At 35.2% G+C, this 20,569-nt stretch overlaps 1 protein-coding gene across 2 annotated transcripts in view; it reads right to left on the bottom strand.

Moving 5' to 3' along the window:
• Nucleotides 1–20,569, bottom strand: part of ZSWIM2 (zinc finger SWIM-type containing 2) — a 36,659-nt gene that overhangs the window by 15,529 nt on the left and 561 nt on the right. Inside the window, exons 2-5 of one of the 2 annotated variants that reach the window (XM_049615376.1) lie at nt 20,327–20,380; nt 15,189–15,265; nt 13,097–13,137; nt 7,389–7,599 (exon numbers count right to left, since the gene is read on the bottom strand). In XM_049615376.1, coding sequence (XP_049471333.1) covers nt 7,389–7,599; nt 13,097–13,137; nt 15,189–15,265; nt 20,327–20,371 — 374 coding nt within the window. In that variant the 5' untranslated portion in view covers nt 20,372–20,380. Of the gene's footprint in view, nt 1–7,388; nt 7,600–13,096; nt 13,138–15,188; nt 15,266–16,446; nt 16,685–20,326; nt 20,381–20,569 lie in introns of those variants that run through there. The other variant, XM_049615375.1, reaches the window with a different exon arrangement.

Genomic DNA, 20,569 nt, shown 5'->3' with positions numbered 1-20,569 from the left:
TCTGCACTTCAGCATGACTGCAGCTCCAACAGACAGGCTGAGGGCAGGCATCTGGTGTGACTACTAATGCTGCCCAACTACAAGCCTAGTGCTTTAGATGGGTTCAAATTAAAGCAACATTAACGTATATAGACTATTATATTCATAGGATGTTATATATGAACCTAATGGCAACCACACATAAAAATGACAACCATATAAAAACAACCTTATAATTGATATAGAAAAAATAAAGAGAAAGGAATCCAAGCACAACACAAAAGGAAGCCATCAAACCACAAGAGAAGAGAGCAAGAAAGAAGAAAGGAACAGAGAACTACAAAAACAACCATAAAACAAGTAACAAAATGGCAATAAGTACATATATACCAATAAATACTTTTAAATATAAATGAATTAAATGTTCCAATCAAAGGACACAGGGTGAGTGTATATATATATATATATATATATATATATATATATGACTCATCTCGCTTTAGGAATGCTGGTGCAATTTTGATTGGGATTGTATTGAATGTGTAGATTGCTTTGGGTAGTATTGACATTTTAACAGTATTTATTCTTCCAATCCATGAGCATGGACTGTTTCTCCATTTCTTTGTATCTTCCTCAATTTCTTTCATAAGCTCTCTATAGTTTTCAGAATACAGATCTTTTACATCTTTGGTTAGGTTTATTCCTAGGTATTTTATGCTTCTTGGTGCAATTGTGAATGGGATCAGTTTCTTTATGTCTTTCTGTTGCTTCATTATTAGTTTATAAGAATGCAACTGATTTCGGTACATTAATTTTATATCCTGTGACTTTGCTGAATTCATGTATCAGTTCTAGCAGACTTTTGGTGGAGTCTATGGGGTTTTCCATGTATAATATCTTGTCATCTGCAAAAAGCGAAAGCTTGACTTCATCTTTGCCAATTTTGATGCCTTTGATTTCCTTTTGTTGTCTGATTGCTGATGCTAGAACTTCCAACACTATGTTAAACAACAGAGGTGAGAGTGGACATCCCTGTCGTTTCCTGATCTCAGGGAAAAAGCTCTCAGTTTTTCCTCATTGAGGATGATGTTAGCTGTGGGCTTTTCATAAATGGCTTTTATGATCTTTAAGTATGTTCCTTCTATCCCGACTTTCTTGAGGGTTTTTATTAAGAAACATTGCTGAATTTTGTCAAAGGCCTTTTCTGCATCGATTGACAGGATCATATGGTTCTTATCTTTTCTTTTATTAATGTGATGTATCACGTTGATTGATTTGCAAATGTTGAACCAGCCCTGCATCCCAGGAATGAATCCCACTTGATCATGGTGAATAATTCTTTTTATATGCTGTTGAATTCGATTTGCTAGTATCTTGTTGAGAATTTTTGCATCCATATTCATCAGGGATATTGGCCTGTAGTTCTCTTTTTTTGCGAAGCTAGAACAAGCAATCCTAAAATTTGTATGGAACCACAAAAGACTCCAAATAGCCAAAGTAATATTGAAGAAGACCAAAGCGGGAGGTATCACAATGCCAGACTTTAGCCTTTACTACAAAGCTGTAATCATCAAGACAGCATGGTACTGGCACAAAACAGACACATAGATCAATGGAATAGAATAGAGACTCCAGAATTGGACCCACAAAAGTATGGCCAACTAATCTTTGACAAAGCAGGAAAGAATATCCAATGGAAAAAAGACAGTCTCTTTACCAAATGGTGCTGGGAGAACTGGACAGCAACATGCAGAAGGATGAAACTAGACCACTTTCTTACACCATTCACAAAAATAAACTCAAAATGGATGAAGGACCTGAATGTGAGACAGGAAACCATCAAAACCCTGGAGGAGAAAGCAGGAAAAAACCTCTCTGACCTCAGCTGCAGCAATTTCTTACTTGACACATCTCCGAAGGCAAGGGAATTAAAGCAAAAATGAACTATTGGGACCTCATGAAGATAAAAGATTCTGCACTGCAAAGGAAACAATCAACAAAACTAAAAGGGAACCGACAGAATGGGAAAAGATATTTGCAAATGACATATCAGACAAACGGCTAGTATCCAAAAGGTACAAAGTACTCACCAAACTCCACACCCGAAAAACAAATAATCCAGTGAAGAAATAGGCAGAAGACATGAATAGACACTTCTCTAAAGAAGACATCCAGATGGCCAACAGGCACATGAAAAGATGCTCAACATCACTCCTCATCAGGGAAATACAAATCAAAACCACACTGAGAAATCACCTCACACCAGTCAGAGTGGCCAAAATGAACAAATCAGGAGACTATAGATGCTGGCGAGGATGTGGAGAAACGGAAACCCTCTTGCACTGTTGGTGGGAATGCAAACTCTGGAAAACAGTGTAGAGGTTCCTCACAAAATTAAAAATAGATCTACCCTATGACCCAGCAGTAGTACTGGTAGGATTTTACCCAAGGGATACAGGAGTGCTGATGCATAGGGGCACTCGTACCCCAATGTTTATAGCAGCACTTTCAACAATAGCCAAATTATGGAAAGGGCCTAAATGTCCATCAACTGATGAATGGATAAAGAAGTTGTGGTTTACATATACAATGGAATACTACTTGGCAGTGAGAAAGAATGAAATATGGCCTTTTGTAGCAACATGGATGGAACTGGAGAGTGTTGTGCTAAGTGAAATAAGTCATACAGAGAAAGACAGATACCATATGTTTTCACTCTTATGTGGATCCTATGAAACTTAACGGAAGACCATGGGGGAGGGGAAGGGGGAAAAAAAAGTTACAGAGAGGGAAGGAGGCAAACTATAAGAGACTCTTAAAAACTGAGAACAAACTGAGGGTTGACGGGGGGAGGGGCAGGGTGAGAGGGAGGGGAAAGTGGGTGATGGGCATTGAGGAGGGCACCCGTTGGGATGAGCACTGGGTGTTGTATGGAAACCAATTTGACAATAAATTTCATATTAAGAAAAAAAAGAAAAATTAGCTTTATTCTTTTTCTCAGATACAGCTAATGGGTTTTTTGAAGAATTTTTAATTACGTTATTATGAGAGAGTTATGTGTTATAGTTCTTTTATTAACAACCTGTATGATTGTGGTCTATTCATTTAGCCTTTCTGGGACCCATTTTTATCTCCTACAAAATAAATGTTAGCAAATATTTAAAAAAAAAAAGACTCATCTATATGTCACCTTCAAGAGACTCACTTCAGACCTAAAGACATATGCAGATTGAAAATGAAGAGCTAGAAAACCACTTACCATGCAAATGAAAGTGAAAAGAAAGCTGAAGTAGCAATGCTTATACTGGACAAAATAGACTTGAAAACAAAGACAGTGACAAGAGCAAAGGAAGGACATTAATAATGATAAAGGGAACAATCCAACAAAAGGATATAACAACTGTAAATATTTATGCACTCAACATGGAAGCACCTAAAGCCAGAAAGGACCTATTAACAGGCATAAAGGAATAAACTGACAATGATACAATAATAGTAGGGGACTTTAACACCCCACTTACATCAATGGATACATCTGCCATACGGAAAATGAACAAGGAAGGAGTAGCTTTGAATGACAGGACTGGCCAGATGGACCTAACAGATATTCAGAACATTATATCCCAAAACAGCAGACTACACAGTCTTTTCAAGTGCACATGGAACATTCTCCAGAATAGATTGCATATTAGGTCACTAACAAATATCGATAAATTTAAAAAGAATGAAATCTTATCATGCACATTTTCTGATCATGACATTATGAAATTAGAAATCAAACAGAATGCAAATATATGGAGGTTAAATAACACGCTACTAAACAATGAATGGGTTAATCAAAAAAATAAGAGGAAATCAAAATACATGGAGACAACTAAAAAAGAAAACACAATGGTCCAAATCTTTGGGATGCAGCAAAAGCTGATCAAAGAGAGAAATTTATAGCAATACAGATATACCTCAAGAAGCAAGAAAGATCTCTAATAAACAACCTAACCTTATACCTAAAGGAGCTAGAAAAAGAACATAGCCCAAAGCCAATAGAAGGAAGGAAATAATAAAAATTAAAGTAGAAATGAATGAAATAGAGACAACTCCCGCCCCCCAACAATAGAACAGATCAATGAAACCAGTAGCTGGTTCTTTGAAAAAATCAATAAAATTGATAAACCTTTTATCAGACTCATTAAGAGAAAATGAGAGAGGACTCAAATAAATAAAATCAGAAATGAAGAAGGAGGGGTGCCTGGGTGGCTCAATCAGTTAGGCTTCTGACTTCGACTCAGGTCATGATCTCGCGGTTCACGAGTTCGAGCCCTGTGTTGGGCTCTGTGCTGATAGCACAGAGCCTGCAGCCTGTTTTGGATTCTGTGTCTCCCTCTCTCTGCCCCTCCCCTGCTCATTCTCCGTCTCTGTCTCTGTCTGTCTCTCTCTAAAAAATAAATAAAACAGGGGCAACTGGGTGGCTAAGTTGGTTAAGCGTCTGACTTTGGCTGGGGTCATGATCTTGTGGTTTGTGGGTTCGAGCCCCGTGTCGGGCTCTGTGCTGACAGCTCAGAGCCTGGAGCCTGCTTCGAATTCTGTGTCTCCCTCTCTCTCTGCCCCTCCCCTGATCATCCTCTGTCTCTCTCTCTCTATCCCTAGAAAAATTTCAAAAATCAATCAACATGATACATTAGTAAGAGAAAGGACAAAAACCATATGATCATCTCAATAGATGCAGAAAAAGCATTGAGAAAGTACAACATCCATTCATGATAAAAACTCTCAGCAAAGTAGGTTTAGAGGGAACATTTCTCAACATAATAAAGACTATATATAAAAAACCCACACTAAAATCATACTCAACAGTGAAGTACTGAGAGCTTTTCCTTTAAGATCATAATAAGATAAGGGTGTCTGCTCTCACTGTTTTTATTAAACATAATACTGAGAGTCCTAGCCACAGCAACCAGGCTAAAATAAATAAATGGCATCCAAATTAGTAAGTAAGAAGTAAAACATTCAGTATTTGCAAATCACAGAATACTATATATAGTAAACCTTTAAAACACCACCAAAAACCACTAGAACTAATAAATGAATTCAGTAAGGTCACAGGATACAAAATCAATTTACAGAAATCTATTACATTTCTGTATACTAATAATGAAGTAGCAAAAAGAGAAACAAAGAAAAAAAATCCCATTTATAATTGCATCAAAATGAACAAAATACTTAGGAATAAACCTAACTATAAAACATTGATGAAAGAAATTGAAGATGAGACAACAAATGGAAAGATATTCCATGCCCTAGGACTGAAAGAATTAATACTATGAAAATGTCCACACTACCCAAAGCAATCTACAGAGTCAATGTAATTTCTATCAGAAGACAAACAACAGTTTTGGCAGAACTAGAACCAATAATCCTAAAATATGTATGGAACCTCAAAGATAGCCAAAGACAGCTTGAGAAAGAAAAATAAAGCTGGCACTTCAAATTCCAAGTTTTAAGATATATATAAAGTTGTAGTAATTGAAAACAGTATAATATTGGCACAAAAATAGACACACAGATCAACAGAACAGAATAGAGGGCCCAAAATTAACACACACTTGTATGGTCAATTAATCTACAACAAAGAAGGCAAGAATTTACAATGAGGAGAAGACAGTTTCTTCAATGAACGGTTCTGGGAAAACTAGATAGCTATAGGCAAAAAGAATAAAATTGGACCACTTTCTTACACCACACACAAAAATCAGCTCAAAATGGATTAAAGATATAAATGTAAGACCTGGGGGTGCCTGGGTGGCTCAGTCAGTTGAGCATCCAATTCTTGATTTTGGTTCAGATAATGATCTCAGGGTTGTGGGATCGAGCCCTGTGTTTGGCTCTGTACTAAATGTGGAGCCTGCTTGGGATTCTCTCTCTTCCTCTCTCCCACTCCTCCCACTCATGCTCTCCCTTTCTCACTCTAAAATATTAAAGAAAAGTGAGACCCAAAACCATAAAAATCCCCAAAGAAAATATAGGCAATAATTTCTTTGACTGCAGCCATAGAATCATGTTTCTAGATATGTCTCCTCAGTCAGGGAAAACAAAATCAAAATTCAACTATTTGGGACTACATCAAAATTAAAAGCTTTTGCACAGCAATGGAAACCATCAACAAAACCAAAAGGCAACCTACTGAATGGGGGAAGATATTTTCAAGTGATATATCTGATTTTGGTGTATCCAAAATATATAAAGAACTTATATAACTCAACACCAAAAACCCCCAAATAATCTGATCAAAAAATGGGCAGAGGATTTGAACTGACATTTTCCAAGGCAGACATACAGATGGTTGATATACACGTGAAAAGATGCTCAGCATCACAAACCGTCAGAGAAATGCATATCCAAACCACAAAGAGATATCACCTTAAACCTGTCAGAATGGCTGACACAAAAAAAACACAAAAAAATAACAAGTGTTGGCAAGGATGTGGAGAAAAAGGAACCTTCATGCACTGTTGGTGGAAATGCAAACTGGTGCAACCACTGTGGAAAGCAGTATGGTGGTTCTTCAAAAAATTAAAAATAGAATTACCATGATTTAGTAATTTCACTAAAGGTAATTTGCTGAAGGAAAACAAAAACATGGATTCAAAAGATATATGTACCCCTCTGCTTATTGCAGCATATTTACAATAGCCAAGATGTGAAAGCAACCCAAGTGTCCATCAACAAATGAATGGATAAAGAAGGTGTCATACACACACAGAATGGAATATTACTCAACCACAGAAAAGAATAAGACCTTGTCATTTGCAACAACATGGATTAGCCTAGATGGTATAATCCTAAGTGAAATAAATCAGCCAAAGAAAGACAAATACCATATGATTTCACTCATATGTGAAATTTAAGAAACAAAACAAATGAACAACAACAATAAAAAGATCAGCAAAATACCAGACTCTTAAATACAGAAAAGATACTGGTGGCTGTCGGAGGGAAGGTGAGTAGGGAAATGGGTGAAATAGATAACGCAGATTAAGAGTACACTTATCTTGATGAGTACTAAATATTCCTCAGAACTGCTGAATCATTATACTGTATACCTGAAACTAATATAATGTATTTTAATTGTACTTCAATAACAAAGATAAAGAAAAAGGGGCGCCTGGGTGGCGCAGTCGGTTAAGCGTCCGACTTCAGCCAGGTCACGATCTCGCGGTCCGTGAGTTCGAGCCCCGCGTCAGGCTCTGGGCTGATGGCTCGGAGCCTGGAGCCTGTTTCCGATTCTGTGTCTCCCTCTCTCTCTCTGCCCCTCCCCCGTTCATGCTATGTCTCTCTCTGTCCCAAAAATAAATAAAAAACGTTGAAAAAAAAAAAAATTTAAAAAAAAAAAAAAAAAAGAAAAAACATGTCACCTGCAAAATGTGACAGGAAGTTTTTTCTCTAAAAGTACTTCTTGACAAATAGAGCAGATATCATCTGAACCAATTTCCTTCTGTTTAATGTACCCATCTTCTTCAATATGCACAGTTTCATCATTTGTTCCTTGTTGTGGAGTTTGAACTCGATGTATCCCTCGAAGCAAGTCACTGATTTCTCTTTCCACAAGACCTAACTGCAAAGCACCTATGAAAAATTCCAAAGTATTAAAATTCAGTGGCAAAATTAGAGATACAGAAATGTAAATAACTTATGCTGAAAGTTAGAATTTTCTTTCAAATATCAGAAAGACAGTTTTGATTGAATTGTTACACTGAGATTTACCACTTCTTGTATTTTTTTTCAGAACCAAAAGGTCAAGTAAGAGTCATTGATAAAAAGAATGGGAGGTGCTGGGTGGCTCAGTTGGTTAAGCATCTGACTTCAAATCAGGTCATGACCTCACAGTTCATGGGTTTGAGCCCCATGCCAGGCTCTGTGCTGATAGCTCAGAGCCTGGAGGCTGCTTCAGATTCTGTGTCTCCCTCTCTCTCTGCCCCTCCCTGACTTGTTCTCTCTCCCTAAAAAATAAATAAACATAAAAGTAAATGAATGGAAATTATATTTTTTTCTTATAACTGAAAAGAGTCAGTGCAAATGTTGCATTGTAATGGTTTTGCATTAATTATGTGACAGTGTTCATTCTTGGATTGGTGTTATAATCATGTCTTAGATTTTAATCTGTTCAATTTGTCCATAAATAATATTTTATCAACATACCACCAAAAGAAATGGACACAAATACATAAAGGGGAAACAGGGATATTTGAGTAGTTAGTGAAATTAGTCTTTGTTAGATGAATAATGAATGAATAGATAACAGGAGAGCAAGACTCAATTGTAACTACTCTCCTGTCTTGGTTTTCAGTTTCTACAAGAGTGTCTTGGTAGCCACATCTTTCACAGATTTGGTTAGTATTCTTCTGAATAATCTATTTGGAACTATGTTGCTTATAATCTTGGGATGTGCATTCTTTGAATTATGAATTTTCTCCATCCTACTGTCCTTATAAGAAATCGTTTCTAATACATTTAGTTTTGATCAGGGAATCCTAGATTCTTTATTCCTTTCTCCATCCCAGGCTCCTTTCCTTTTCTCTCTCCTTAACATGCCATAATTTAAATGCCATCTGTTATTGGTCCTCTTGAATTCTATTCATTTTATACATTCTTTAATACATTTAATACATTATTTAATAAATTTTAAAATACTTGCAAGATAATAAAACCTTCATTTTTTCTGGAAAGACTTCCAAATTAAACACTAAGAATACTGAAAACATCATAGAACAATATAGAAATCTCCGTTCCTTGCGTGAGGTGGGGTGGCAGGTGGAATGTAAGAGGGTAACATAATTTAATTAACCATTACTTTGGAGGATGAGAGCTATTTGTCACAGAGACAGAGCAACATCTGCTCTCTAAAAAAGACAGGGAGGAAAATGAAGAACAAAAACTGTGCTTTTGGGAATAAAGATTTCCTAGGGCAGCAGAATTATTGAAACATAAAAGTTCATAAGAGGAGCTGGCCATAAATGTCTCATGTGGTATAACATGAATTGGAAAATGAAAGGCAGAAACAAACTCTTCTGAAATTAATTTAAAAAATTAATGTATGAGACTATGAAAGAATATTCTTTTATAGAGAAGAGCAAGACAGCTAATCTTATCAGAGGGCAATGGAAGATGTTCAACTTCATTAACATAAAAGAAAATTAGTTAAAATAAGAATGACACACAGACACAGAATAAAACCTATTGAATAAGCAATAGTAAATCAATGAAATGTTATGTTTGTTTGCCTTATGTCATTTCTTTTTGCATTTAAAAAAGTTATATGAAGATACTTTAGACCTTCTAAGGGTATGTTAGATGTATGGAAGAATGGAAATTTATTTAATTTGCCAGGAACGAACAGATTACAATGAACCTTGTAGCTGGCATTTTTTTGTGTTCTGTAGGACAGCCTTTTTTTCCCCTACACTATAGAAATATTATTAACATTTGAAAATATTTCTTCATATTTTTAAATTATTTTCTTTGGGGACTTAAGTATTCTGTTCATGTCTTTCATTATGTGCTTAAGTAATAATATGTACCTAAAACACGAATCTCAAACCAAACCTAGCAGAAAATTGACAGGTAGCTGAAATTGCAAACCAGCAAAAGTATTTTAAGACCAATTTGGCAATACATCTGGTTGGCAGACATAAAAATGTTAATACTTTTACTCCAAAATCTGATTAATGAGACATTAGGCTAAACAAATGATTGAAAGAAGAGAAAGCTTCATGTACAAAGAATATGACAAACAGTTAGAAATAAATTAAATGCCTAACAATAGAATAATGTTAACTAAATTATGATATACCATATTTAGCCCCTGATGACTTTAATTACAGAGATTACACAGCATTGAAAATGGGTATAAAGTAACAATGTGTGATAAAAGCAGAGGACAAAATTCCCATGCACTATTAGACATACATAAATATAAAGTAATAAATGAAAATGGGAGCAAAAAAGTTTATTGTATCTTTGTAGTGGGAATTTAAAAATTTTTTTCTTCAACATGGTTCTTAATTTATTTGTAAATATTTAATTAAAAAAAGGAATGGATGGCATTTACTAGACAAAAAGAAAAAGAGAAAATGGAGGAGAAGAGGGAAAAAAATCTAGTTTATACTTTGGGTTTTGACTACTGTTAGCATTGGAACTTTTAGAATCTCCCTTATAAAAGAAGAGAGGGGAATTGGATAAACTAAAAGTTTCTCTAATGCCAACGTTTATAAAACAAAGAGAAGGATACGTTTTTGACTCTTAGCTATTTTGTCCCTCAGCTCTCTATTAAAAAGTAAACTATAAAAAAAATAGACATTGTCTTTAGAAGAAACTATTAGGTGATAAATGTAGGTTTTGCTGGAAAACATTTATTGGGTGATGGGAAAAATAATGCTCCATGTTCAAAAACTGATATCTTTACAATAAAATTCCTTTGTAATCATCTTTGTAAATGTTCAAAAATAAAAGTCAATTGTTTTTGATATGCAACACTAGAGCACAAATATTTGTTTCCTGATTTGTTTTAGAAGAATCTAGGAATGATATTCAAAACACTCACATAGTCCAAATGAATAATCATTTATAGCTTTCTTTAAATTAATTTAAATAATCTATGTTTGTTCCAGCTTTCATTAAAAATATTTTTCTTATGTTTATTTATTTCTGAGAGAGAGAGAGAGAGAGAGAGAGAGAGCGCAAGCAGGGGAGGGGCAGAGAAAGAGAGAGAGGCAAAGAATCCAAAGGAGGCTCCAGGCTCTGAGCTGTCAGCACAGAGCCCTACACAGAGCTTGAACCAATGGACCGTGAGAGCATGACCTGAGGCAAAGTGGGTTACTCAACGGACTAAGCCAGCCAGGCACCCCCATTCTAGCTTTCATTTACATGATAAATTTTAAGATGATTAAGACTTCTACTTTTTTGAATATTTGTGCAAATAGGATTCTCTCAATGTTGACCAAAACTTCTTTTAAATATAGAGATATGAAAGATCTTTTATTTTTGTAGGAAGTATATATTTTTCAAAATTAACATTTAGGATTAAACATTAAAAAACATTTTTAAAAATTCCCAACCATAGGCTGATATTTATAAAAAGAACAAGACATAGTTTCTGCCTTTAAGAAATAAAAAGATAACAGAATATTAACTATTAGGTTGATCCATATGAAATTGCTACTTTTGGAAATGAAAAACTCCACAAATGTTAGTATTCATTTTTCAATTCATAAAGAAGTATCTAACAGAGGATCCTGGCTAATACATAGTACAACAGATGTTTGTTGAATTTGGTTGTATAGAGCTTCACTGTAATAAGAGTAGCCATTAGCCACATGTGACTACTAAGCACTTGAAATATGGTTCATGTGACTAAAAAACTAAATTTCTAATTTTGTTTCACTTAAATTGAAATTGAAAACTCATAATATATAGTTACTGAAAAATTTGTAAGTACGTATATGTAACAATTTAGGTATTACATGAATCTATTTTTCAACTGAGTATTTTATAAAATCTAAATGCAGATCAAATATTTCCATTGAAAATATAGTGTCTAGATGAGATTCTCTGTAAGTATAAAATACTAAGACTTTGAAGACAGTATCAAAAATATTGCATATTTTTATATTGATTACATGTTGATATGGTAATATTTTAATGTATTAGATTAAATTAAAATATATTATTAAAATTAACTTTCCCTGTTTCTTTTTACTCTTTGTAATATGGCTACTAGAAAATTACATATGTGGTTTGCATTATATTTCTATTGGACAGCACTAGTATGGAAGCTTGTGAAAATGGTATGTAAAACAGTGTAGAGAACAAGTAAGATTTGGAGAGGACGTGAGCACTTAACTTCAGGTGGATAAAATGAAGAAATAGAGAAATAAACAGTGTATGCAATATCAAACAACCCAATCATTGTGTATGAAGGATTGGAAGAGAGGATGAAGTAGAGAACTAAGTGACATTCCAGAAAGAACCTTTTGTCTACAATGTGGAGAAGGAAGAAACCAAGTGCAGGTACCGAAAAGAAACAGGCTCTAGAACACTATGAAGGGCTGATGAAGGTTGGACAAAGGTGAGAATGAGAATGGAGAGATGAAAACAGCGTTGAGAAGGAGGTAGGATGTAACATGAACGGGATTTATGAAATGACTCCTTAGACAGGAGAGAGGAAGTTGGGAGAGGAAAAATCAAGGAGAATCCCATGGTTTCTAGTTTTGGAGACTAAAGAAAAAGGAAAGCCAATATATGAGGTAGGGGATACAAGAGGGGAGCACAAATGGGAGAGGGGGGGATTTTGGTATTTAAAATGCCTGTGGGACCTCCAAATCTGAGCTGCCCCGAAAGCAACTGAAAATAGTGCTCTGTTGATAAGAGAAATGTGTAAAATGAGAGAAGAGTACAAAAAAAAGTGTCTGTGAAACACTAATATTAATTTATTATCTAGTACAACTTTTAAATGTTTACTGTGATTACCATGACAATATCTTTTTTATAAAATCTATAAATCCAAATGACCTATAACAAAATTAATTTGCTTTCTCTTTTAATTTTGAGGACTCTAGAACTTAAAGTTACATACCTATATGCTTGACTCTAAACTCAATTTAAGTACTGTCATAAAAACTATTTTACTCTTAAAAACATGTATTTATATTTTTTACATACAAATTTCAGTTAGTAGATATTTTTGAATGAAATTATGTTCCATGTCAACTATTACTGTGATCTAAAAAATTACATTTCTGATTTTTTTTATAATTAAAATAATTTTACGCCTAGAAACCACTGTGAATCTTTGCTTAGCACACATGAAGGAAATTTTGCCTTCAGAATAACTAGCCATTGTTTCATCCCTTTTTTTATTAAGTGCCCCTGAATTCGAAATGACATATAAAGTTACATTTTTTTATTAAGGAAGAAAAATGTCCCAAGTGTCTTAAATGCAACAAACTGAGCTACAGATAGTTGTCAGATTGTCTAGGAAAATAATTGTTTAAATTTAGAATATGTCTAAACAAAAAATTATTAAATATGTTAACTTCAAAATAATAAAAGAAGAAATGCAACTTACATTCATGATTCCTTGGAAGTTTGAATTTTTTCAACAAGACCCTAGTATTCACAGGTGGAAAACCAAAAGAAATATTTATTTATGATATAACCTAAAATGATATATTTTAATATTAGGACTAGCATTATAGAATTTATATTGCTGATGGTGTTATAAATATACTTAACACTCTCATCAGTTTTCTGTTATAATAATAAGTAGTTAAATGTTAACTGTACTGAAATCAAAATAAAAAATTCATACAAAAACAGTAGTTAAATAAATGTTTTAAAGTAAGCATATGTGAAAAAAGTATTATAAATGAAAATAAAAGACATTTATAATAAAGAGATTTGCCAGAAAGAGTCCATGTATTTCTTTATAACATACGTTTATTCACAGAGACAGGTTAGTAAAGGAATGAGATATTCATTGTAATTCTTTTAAACTTTCCTAGAAGTTTCTTAGTCCTGAAAATGGAGTAATTTTCTGGAGAGTACCAATACTGTTTTCTTACATATACCACTTGAATGTATGACAGAAAAAATACTTCAAATATCGCCAATTGAAATGAAATAAGACCTTTTTAAAAGCTGAGAAATACATAAAAAATTCTTACTTAAATATATTAAATATACTTTAGTATATTAAATACTTGAATTATATTTCCATTTAGTTTGGTTAATATATTGTAAAAAACAAGTAACATTATATAGAAATCAGAACAGAAGGCCCTTGCCCTGAGGAAGCTGGCATTACAAAAATGAAAAAAAACTATTTTAATAAACATAATTTATTATTTTTAATAATAAAACCAAACTGCAAGTTTTTAAAGGACCATATTTTATATCTTCTATGCTAACTAGAGTAAATTGTGTTAGCAATGCTCAATAAAAACTGATCAAAACAAAACAACAAAAACTCGGTAATACAAGCTTTGGAAATGAAGGTATATACTTTTTTTTTTTTAACTTATAAAGAAAAGCATTCAAAGTGTGAGATACATATTCTTCTCTCAATTTTTTGTTAGATTTGTTTTACCCTCCAATTTCAGTCACAAATATTCTATAATAATATAATTCATGATTTGTTCATATAAATACAGATAGGTAAAACAAAATGAGTTGAAAGAATGAAAAAATGGAAAGAAGGGAAAGAATTCCAGACTAACTCCAAACACTAAATTAAAACAATTTTTTAAAAAATTTTCATTTTTGGGATTTCCCTGTAAGTAGGTTCTGTCACTAGAGGAAAACTTTCAGATTCAACAGAAGTAATTCTCAGTGTAGTTCTATTACTATCTTAAAAGATTCATAGTAAAATGCTTATTGAAAATAAAAATAATACATTAGAAAATATCATAATTAAAAAAATAATGAGGGGCACTTGGGTGACTCAGTCGGTTGAGTGGCCGACTTTGGCTCAGGTCATGATCTAACAGTTTGTGGGTTTGAGCCCCGTGTCTGGCTCTATGCTGACAGCTCAGAGCCAGAGCGTTCAGATTCTGCATCTCCTCGCGCTGTACCTCCCCGGCTTGCACTCTGTCTCTCTCTCTCAAAAATAAATAAACATTAAAGAAATTGAAGAAAATAATAAAAATAATAAAAATTTAAAAAACATAACGAATTTTTTGTTATTAAATGATTTGTTTGTTGTACTATATTTACAAAGAAAACAAACAATGCACCCAGTAGAAAGAATAAAAATAAAAATGTATTCAGGAATTTATTTTTAACTGACAGCAAATAGAAATCCTATAGTGAGAACATAATTATTATTATTGATGTGAATCAGGGAGGTTTTTCTTTTTCTGTTTTATAGTTAGATTTCACATTTGTACATAAGATTCTTAGTAAGAATTTAAAAAGTGATTTTTTAAATTATAAACATGAACTTTTAAAACTTGCAGAGGTGGGTAGTATGTTTCTCAAGTTAAACTTTATTTAATTTTCAGAATGAAATAAAATACCCCAAAATATACTGAAAAACTACAGCCATTTTACCCTTATATCTCCCAACAACAAATTTCTATTACCTTAAGTACTCAAATCATGAAAAAGGCAATATACCAAGATGTTCCTTTGTGGCAGATCTGGATTACAGAGTTACTTACCAGCATATATGCTTACAAAGTTCCCCTCCTTTCAGAAATGTGGAACAGTTACAAACATGAGGATTTCCTAAGAAAACCTTTAAAAGAAAAATGCATACTTAAAAAAAAAAAACCCTCCAGTTAATTTTTAGAGTTAGAATAAAAATAATTTAATGGACGATAGGATTAAAAGAGATTTCAAGAAGTAATTTAGTTTAGGTGACTTCAAATGTTGAATATAGTCTATGGAGACATCTTAACGCTTGACACCAGTCTCCAGGCTGATTTTTCACTGTCATATTGTCTTGCTCAACAACTTGTATTATCACTTAAGACTTCTTCAGTGACCTACACTCAGGCAAGTGAAAAGAAATCTAATTTTAAAAGCTAAAAAATATCTCTGTATCGATACATTTCTTAATGAAAGTTCATTCTGCCTTGCAGTGGAGCTAAAGACTTTTTGTAAATTAGCTTATTTTGGATCTTTTGTTTGTTTTGTACACTTAATTGGTATATAATTTGACTTGAGAAGACTAATTTTATTCACCAAGTTTATATTGGCTAAAATAATTTTTTAACTAAGTGTTCTAAGGGACAAAGTAAAAAAAAAAAAGATGTCTTAAATAAGCACAGGCTAGTAATTTGTATTCAGTACTTAGAATGCAGGACACTACATTAAAATTTTCCAAATCAACACCCGGGAGGTGGGATGGTGGCTGATTTTTGAGTAGCAAGAGTGGGATATGCAAATATAAAATATCTTTTTTTCAGGTTTTTATTAAGACCTTCCCAAGGCATCGCCACCTAAACGATACTTTAAAAGGATCTTCTTGGAGGTTTAGAGTGACTAAAGAGTAAAGAAAAACATATTTTATTTATTTAGTATTTACAGTATGAAATAGGTCGTAGGATTTTCATTTCGTTTTAGTTACAGGGCTCGTGACTGCCAATAACGGATCCAAGAACGCACGCAACGCAAAGCATGTATTCAAGTAAAACGTCTCACATTTTCAAGCCTAAACATCAAGCAGGTGCCATCATCTTACAGGAGTTGGATGCCATTTTGGAGTCCTGACTTCCCAAAATTAAACTTTTCTATGAAAACACGACTTCCCTCTGCAATTTACACATCTTTAGAGTCTGGATCTCGCGCGGGTGGGGTGGGTGTGGCAGCGAGAATCCGCAGGGATTGTGAAGGTGGCTTAGAAATAAGGAAGGCCCAGGAGGACCGGGTGGGTGGGCCGGGCGGGAGTGGAGGCAAGTTGGGGGTGGTAATTACTCGGAAATCCCTGTTTTCCGGCTCCTCCTCCCTCAGCAGGAAGCCGGTGGGGCCCATCTCTCGTAGGAGGTAGATGCTGCCGCTCAGCGCCAAGTCCTGTTGCCAGCTGAGGTGGTTGCTCAAGTGTCTTCGCCTTTCAGGGGCTTTACAGCCTCGGCGAAGCATCTTGCTTGGGTGAGGGCGAAGGCAGCTTCTCTACTAGACTCTCCGAGTGCCCGCCGGTTTCCATGACAACCGCGTGCCGGCCGGTTGCCTTGGTGATAAAGGTTGAGCTTCCTGATGTCCCAGAGTGCCTTGCGGCCAAGCTATAGCTGGCAACCAAAGGGCAAGGGGTGGAGAGTGGATTCCGCAGCTCAGAGCCGCCTCCGCTGGTTCCTGGAGCCACGTTTCTGGCTGGGAAGCGTTTCTAATACCCCGACCTGCCCAACTTTAAGGTGGCGGCTAAAGACACAGCTGTCAAATCTCTCGTGTTCCTTTTGCTGGTTCCTTGCAGGCAGGGCTGGTAAATTATGTGTGTTAGGACAGTCGCACGAGCGGGTTACTGTGTGGGCTCTGCGTGCTCAAATTTTCCTGTGATGATTCATCATCTTTATCAGAAACCCCAGAGTAACTTTTTGTTCAACAATATTACACCATTTCCAGAGTGCTCACTATCTGCATAATCTGAGCGAGTCGCTGGGGAAAGAAAAGACAGGAATCTAACCCCTAGGGAGCTAGATCCTTAAATCGGGACGTGTGCAGGGTGTGGGCGGGTTTGGTTTTAAAGCCAGAGGAGCATTTCTAAATTGAATATTTAGATAGGGATGGGTGTGGGGGGTGGTGCCAAATCCATTGACCCTGTCCCCCAAATCCACAATCTCTGTTGTAAGGAATATTTTTGAGGTATGCAATGTTGATTAAATAATTCACATTGTCTACGAACTGTGTTACTGCATTCTACTGGAAGAGCTGTAATAAAGTTGAGTCAAGTAAAGAAGCCATGTCACTAGAATCTTTCTAAGAAATTGAAATCAGGAAATAGCTACTTGGTGGCTCAGTAACATAAGCGAAGATGAAGTTGTCCATTTTATCATGGGAGGAGACCATAACTAGACTATGTCAAGAGCAGAGAGGAGAGAATGGCAAAGGCCACGATATGAGAGAAGATGATGGAAATGGTAACTTGCACATGTTAAATGTGCAGATAAACACCACCAATCCTAGGTCTAAGATCTTAACTTACTAAATGTTATTACTACTTTTCTATTCTGACTAATAACAACTAACATACATATGACCACAATCCCAATTTTACTGTCAACTTAATGGTGCTAGGTGTTAAAGTGAAACACATATTAGGGAAAAACCTCATATTGAAACCAAAAGAAATTATAAATTGAATTAGTTTATTTATTAATATTCACAATTTAAAAATTCAATATAAATTACTGACAATCTACACTTTCTATTTAACAAGATGAGATGGGTTTCAGAGTGAAGGCATTTTATTCAATTGCCATTCCTGCTCTCTCTCTCCATATATATATATTGTGTGTGTGTGTGTGTATATACACACACACACAATATATATGTATATCCATATAATATCTCTTTCTATATATAATATACATATGAAGTATTATATAGTTATTTAAGAATTATCTTGAAGAGAACTTTAAAAAATAAACAGTAAATAATTGTTAAAACTGTTATTACTTATTGTAATTAGATAATACTTATGTGTAAGTGATAGACATAATTTTCAGAAAGGACACATGTTTAAGACACAATAAACTTTATGTAAGCGAAATGTGGGTTCATAAATTCCATTTTGGGGGGTGATAAAAGTAGGAGTATTCATACTTTCATGGAAGTTAAAAAGAGAAAGCACAGATTGTTAGAACTTCAGTCTAGATGTAAGACATTTGTTTTTATATCTGTCAGTTAAGACTTTAAAAACGTTCTTATAGCTAGGTGACTATCCCATATGTTTCCTTCATCAATTAAGAGAGTATGACATGAGTAATATTTGAAAATATTAAATCAGGGAATTAAATTTCTCCCATAAGTTTGCCATGTTCCCTTCCAAGTTACATTTTGAAGCATATTGCCCCAGGATGAGGGAAGTGGTACTAGAAATGAGTCATTGATAAGCTTTGAGTTTCATGAATTAAGTTTTAGCCCCTTTAGCAATACAATTTAGCCATAAAAGACAGGAGCTAATACATTTTATAAATAAATGGATCTTAACTCTATAGGGTACGATAGAATAAGCTGGGCTTAGAGTATTAGACTTGGAATAGTGGAAGAGTATGCCATTGGGGGATGAAAAGAAGACTAACAAGTCAGTGGAAGAAGTCAGCTGCTAATCTTAACGTGGGTGTGTTTGTGTTGGGGTGAGGGTGGGAGATGTGAGGGTGAGGCAAGGGATGGATTGAAACACTGAGATTGGTTTGGGAAGACTGAGAACACCTATGGAAGGTGTGTTTACTTTTGGAATAGTGTCAGAGAGGTGCAGATTACTGGGGAACTTCAGCTTTTGGCTTAGTGTCCCCTAACATGAAGTGAGCAATATGCGAGATGCCAGTGGAAGACAGTAAATGAACTGCTTGTAATGTCCTGGTCCTCAAGGATTAAAGACATACACTGAATATAGAGTCTGTGTTCACATACAAAGAATGGGCACAAGAAGAAGTAAACTAGTGTCTGACTAAGATGATGCAGAACTCAGCAATTTCAAGACAATAGAAAGTGGCAAAGAGAACCGAGGACTCCAGTGCAGGTGCTTCAACACAATACCTTTCTTTTTTTTTTAATCAAAGTTCAATAGGGCCAGTTACCAATAGGTCCCTGACCTCCCTTTTCTTAGAGCATTTATTCTAGGAAACATTAAATCGTAATTTTTTTCTTTGTCCCTTTGAGATGTACCTCTTCTCCCAGCCTCTTGCCAGTTTTACAACACAGTAGTATATTTCTGAAGGACCTGGGAAGCATCCCTTTGAAATGGAATCATCAAGAATGATAGTGCCCCCTGCCTGGGTAGCTCAGTCGGTTGAGCCAACCAGATTCTTGGTATTGGCTGGAGTCATGATCTCTCAGTTTCATGAGTCTGAGCCTAGTGCCTCTGCACTGGCAGTGCAGAGCCTGCTTGAGATTCTCTCTCTCCCTCTCTCTGCTCCTCCCCCACTTGCACTGTCTCTGTCTCTCTCAAAGTAAATAAACTAAACTAAAAAAAAAAAAATGATAGTGCCCCCATCTCCTGGTCTTTGTGGCAGTATGAAACCTTTGGTAATCACCAGTTAGCAGTCATAGATGGCCTAATTACATTGACCAACCCCCTTCCTAACAACCTCCTCTAGTACTTTTCCACTAGCTTGCTGCAGGCTTCAAAATGCTCCTTTTGTTTCAATGTAGTTGAGTTCTCAGTCTCTCTCTCCTCTACTGCAAGCTTTTTTTTTTTTTTTTTTTTTTTGAGAGACAGAGAATGAGTGTGAGCAGGGGAGAGGAGGAGAGAGAGAGAGAGAGAGAATCTTATAGAGAGAATCTTGAGCAGGTTCCATGCTCAGCTCAGAGCCCCATGTGGGGCTCGATCCCACAATCCTGGGATCATGACCTGAGCCAAAATTAAGAGTTGAATGCTTAACTGACCAAGCCACCCGGGTGCCCAAGCAATCATTGTGAACAAGTCTTCCTTGACTGTTTAACCCTGTCCAGTTCAATTTTTCTTTGGCAATAGATACTCATTAATCTAAAAAAGGCTATTAAATCAGACTAAAAAGTTTTTTTTTTTCTTGTCCTCAAGTGGAGTGGTAGCTAGCAAAGGTGATTGGATCATTTAGAGAGAAAGCATACTTCAGTTTTTTGTACATCCAAGTGTAATATAAATAAATTTGCAACTTACTGTGAGCGTGATTGGGACTTTTAGTTTAAGATGCCAGACTTCCATCCAAAGAGCCTTTGAAAATAATAATAAAAAATAAAAAATAAAAAGGTTTCAACCTCTGCTACTGAAAAAACTAGGGAGGACTGAGGTAGTAGACTTCTAAGAATGACCCCAGTGACCTTTGTCCTTCTATATTTCCCTGTCCCGTGAATATGTCCTGTTACATGGCGAAGAGATTTTGCTGATGTAATTAAGGTTGCT

This window comes from Panthera uncia, assembly GCF_023721935.1.
Source record: "Panthera uncia isolate 11264 chromosome C1 unlocalized genomic scaffold, Puncia_PCG_1.0 HiC_scaffold_3, whole genome shotgun sequence".
NCBI classification, from domain to species: Eukaryota; Metazoa; Chordata; class Mammalia; order Carnivora; family Felidae; genus Panthera; species Panthera uncia.
Note: the sequence above shows the minus strand (reverse complement) of the source record. Positions and strands in the feature narration are given on the sequence as shown.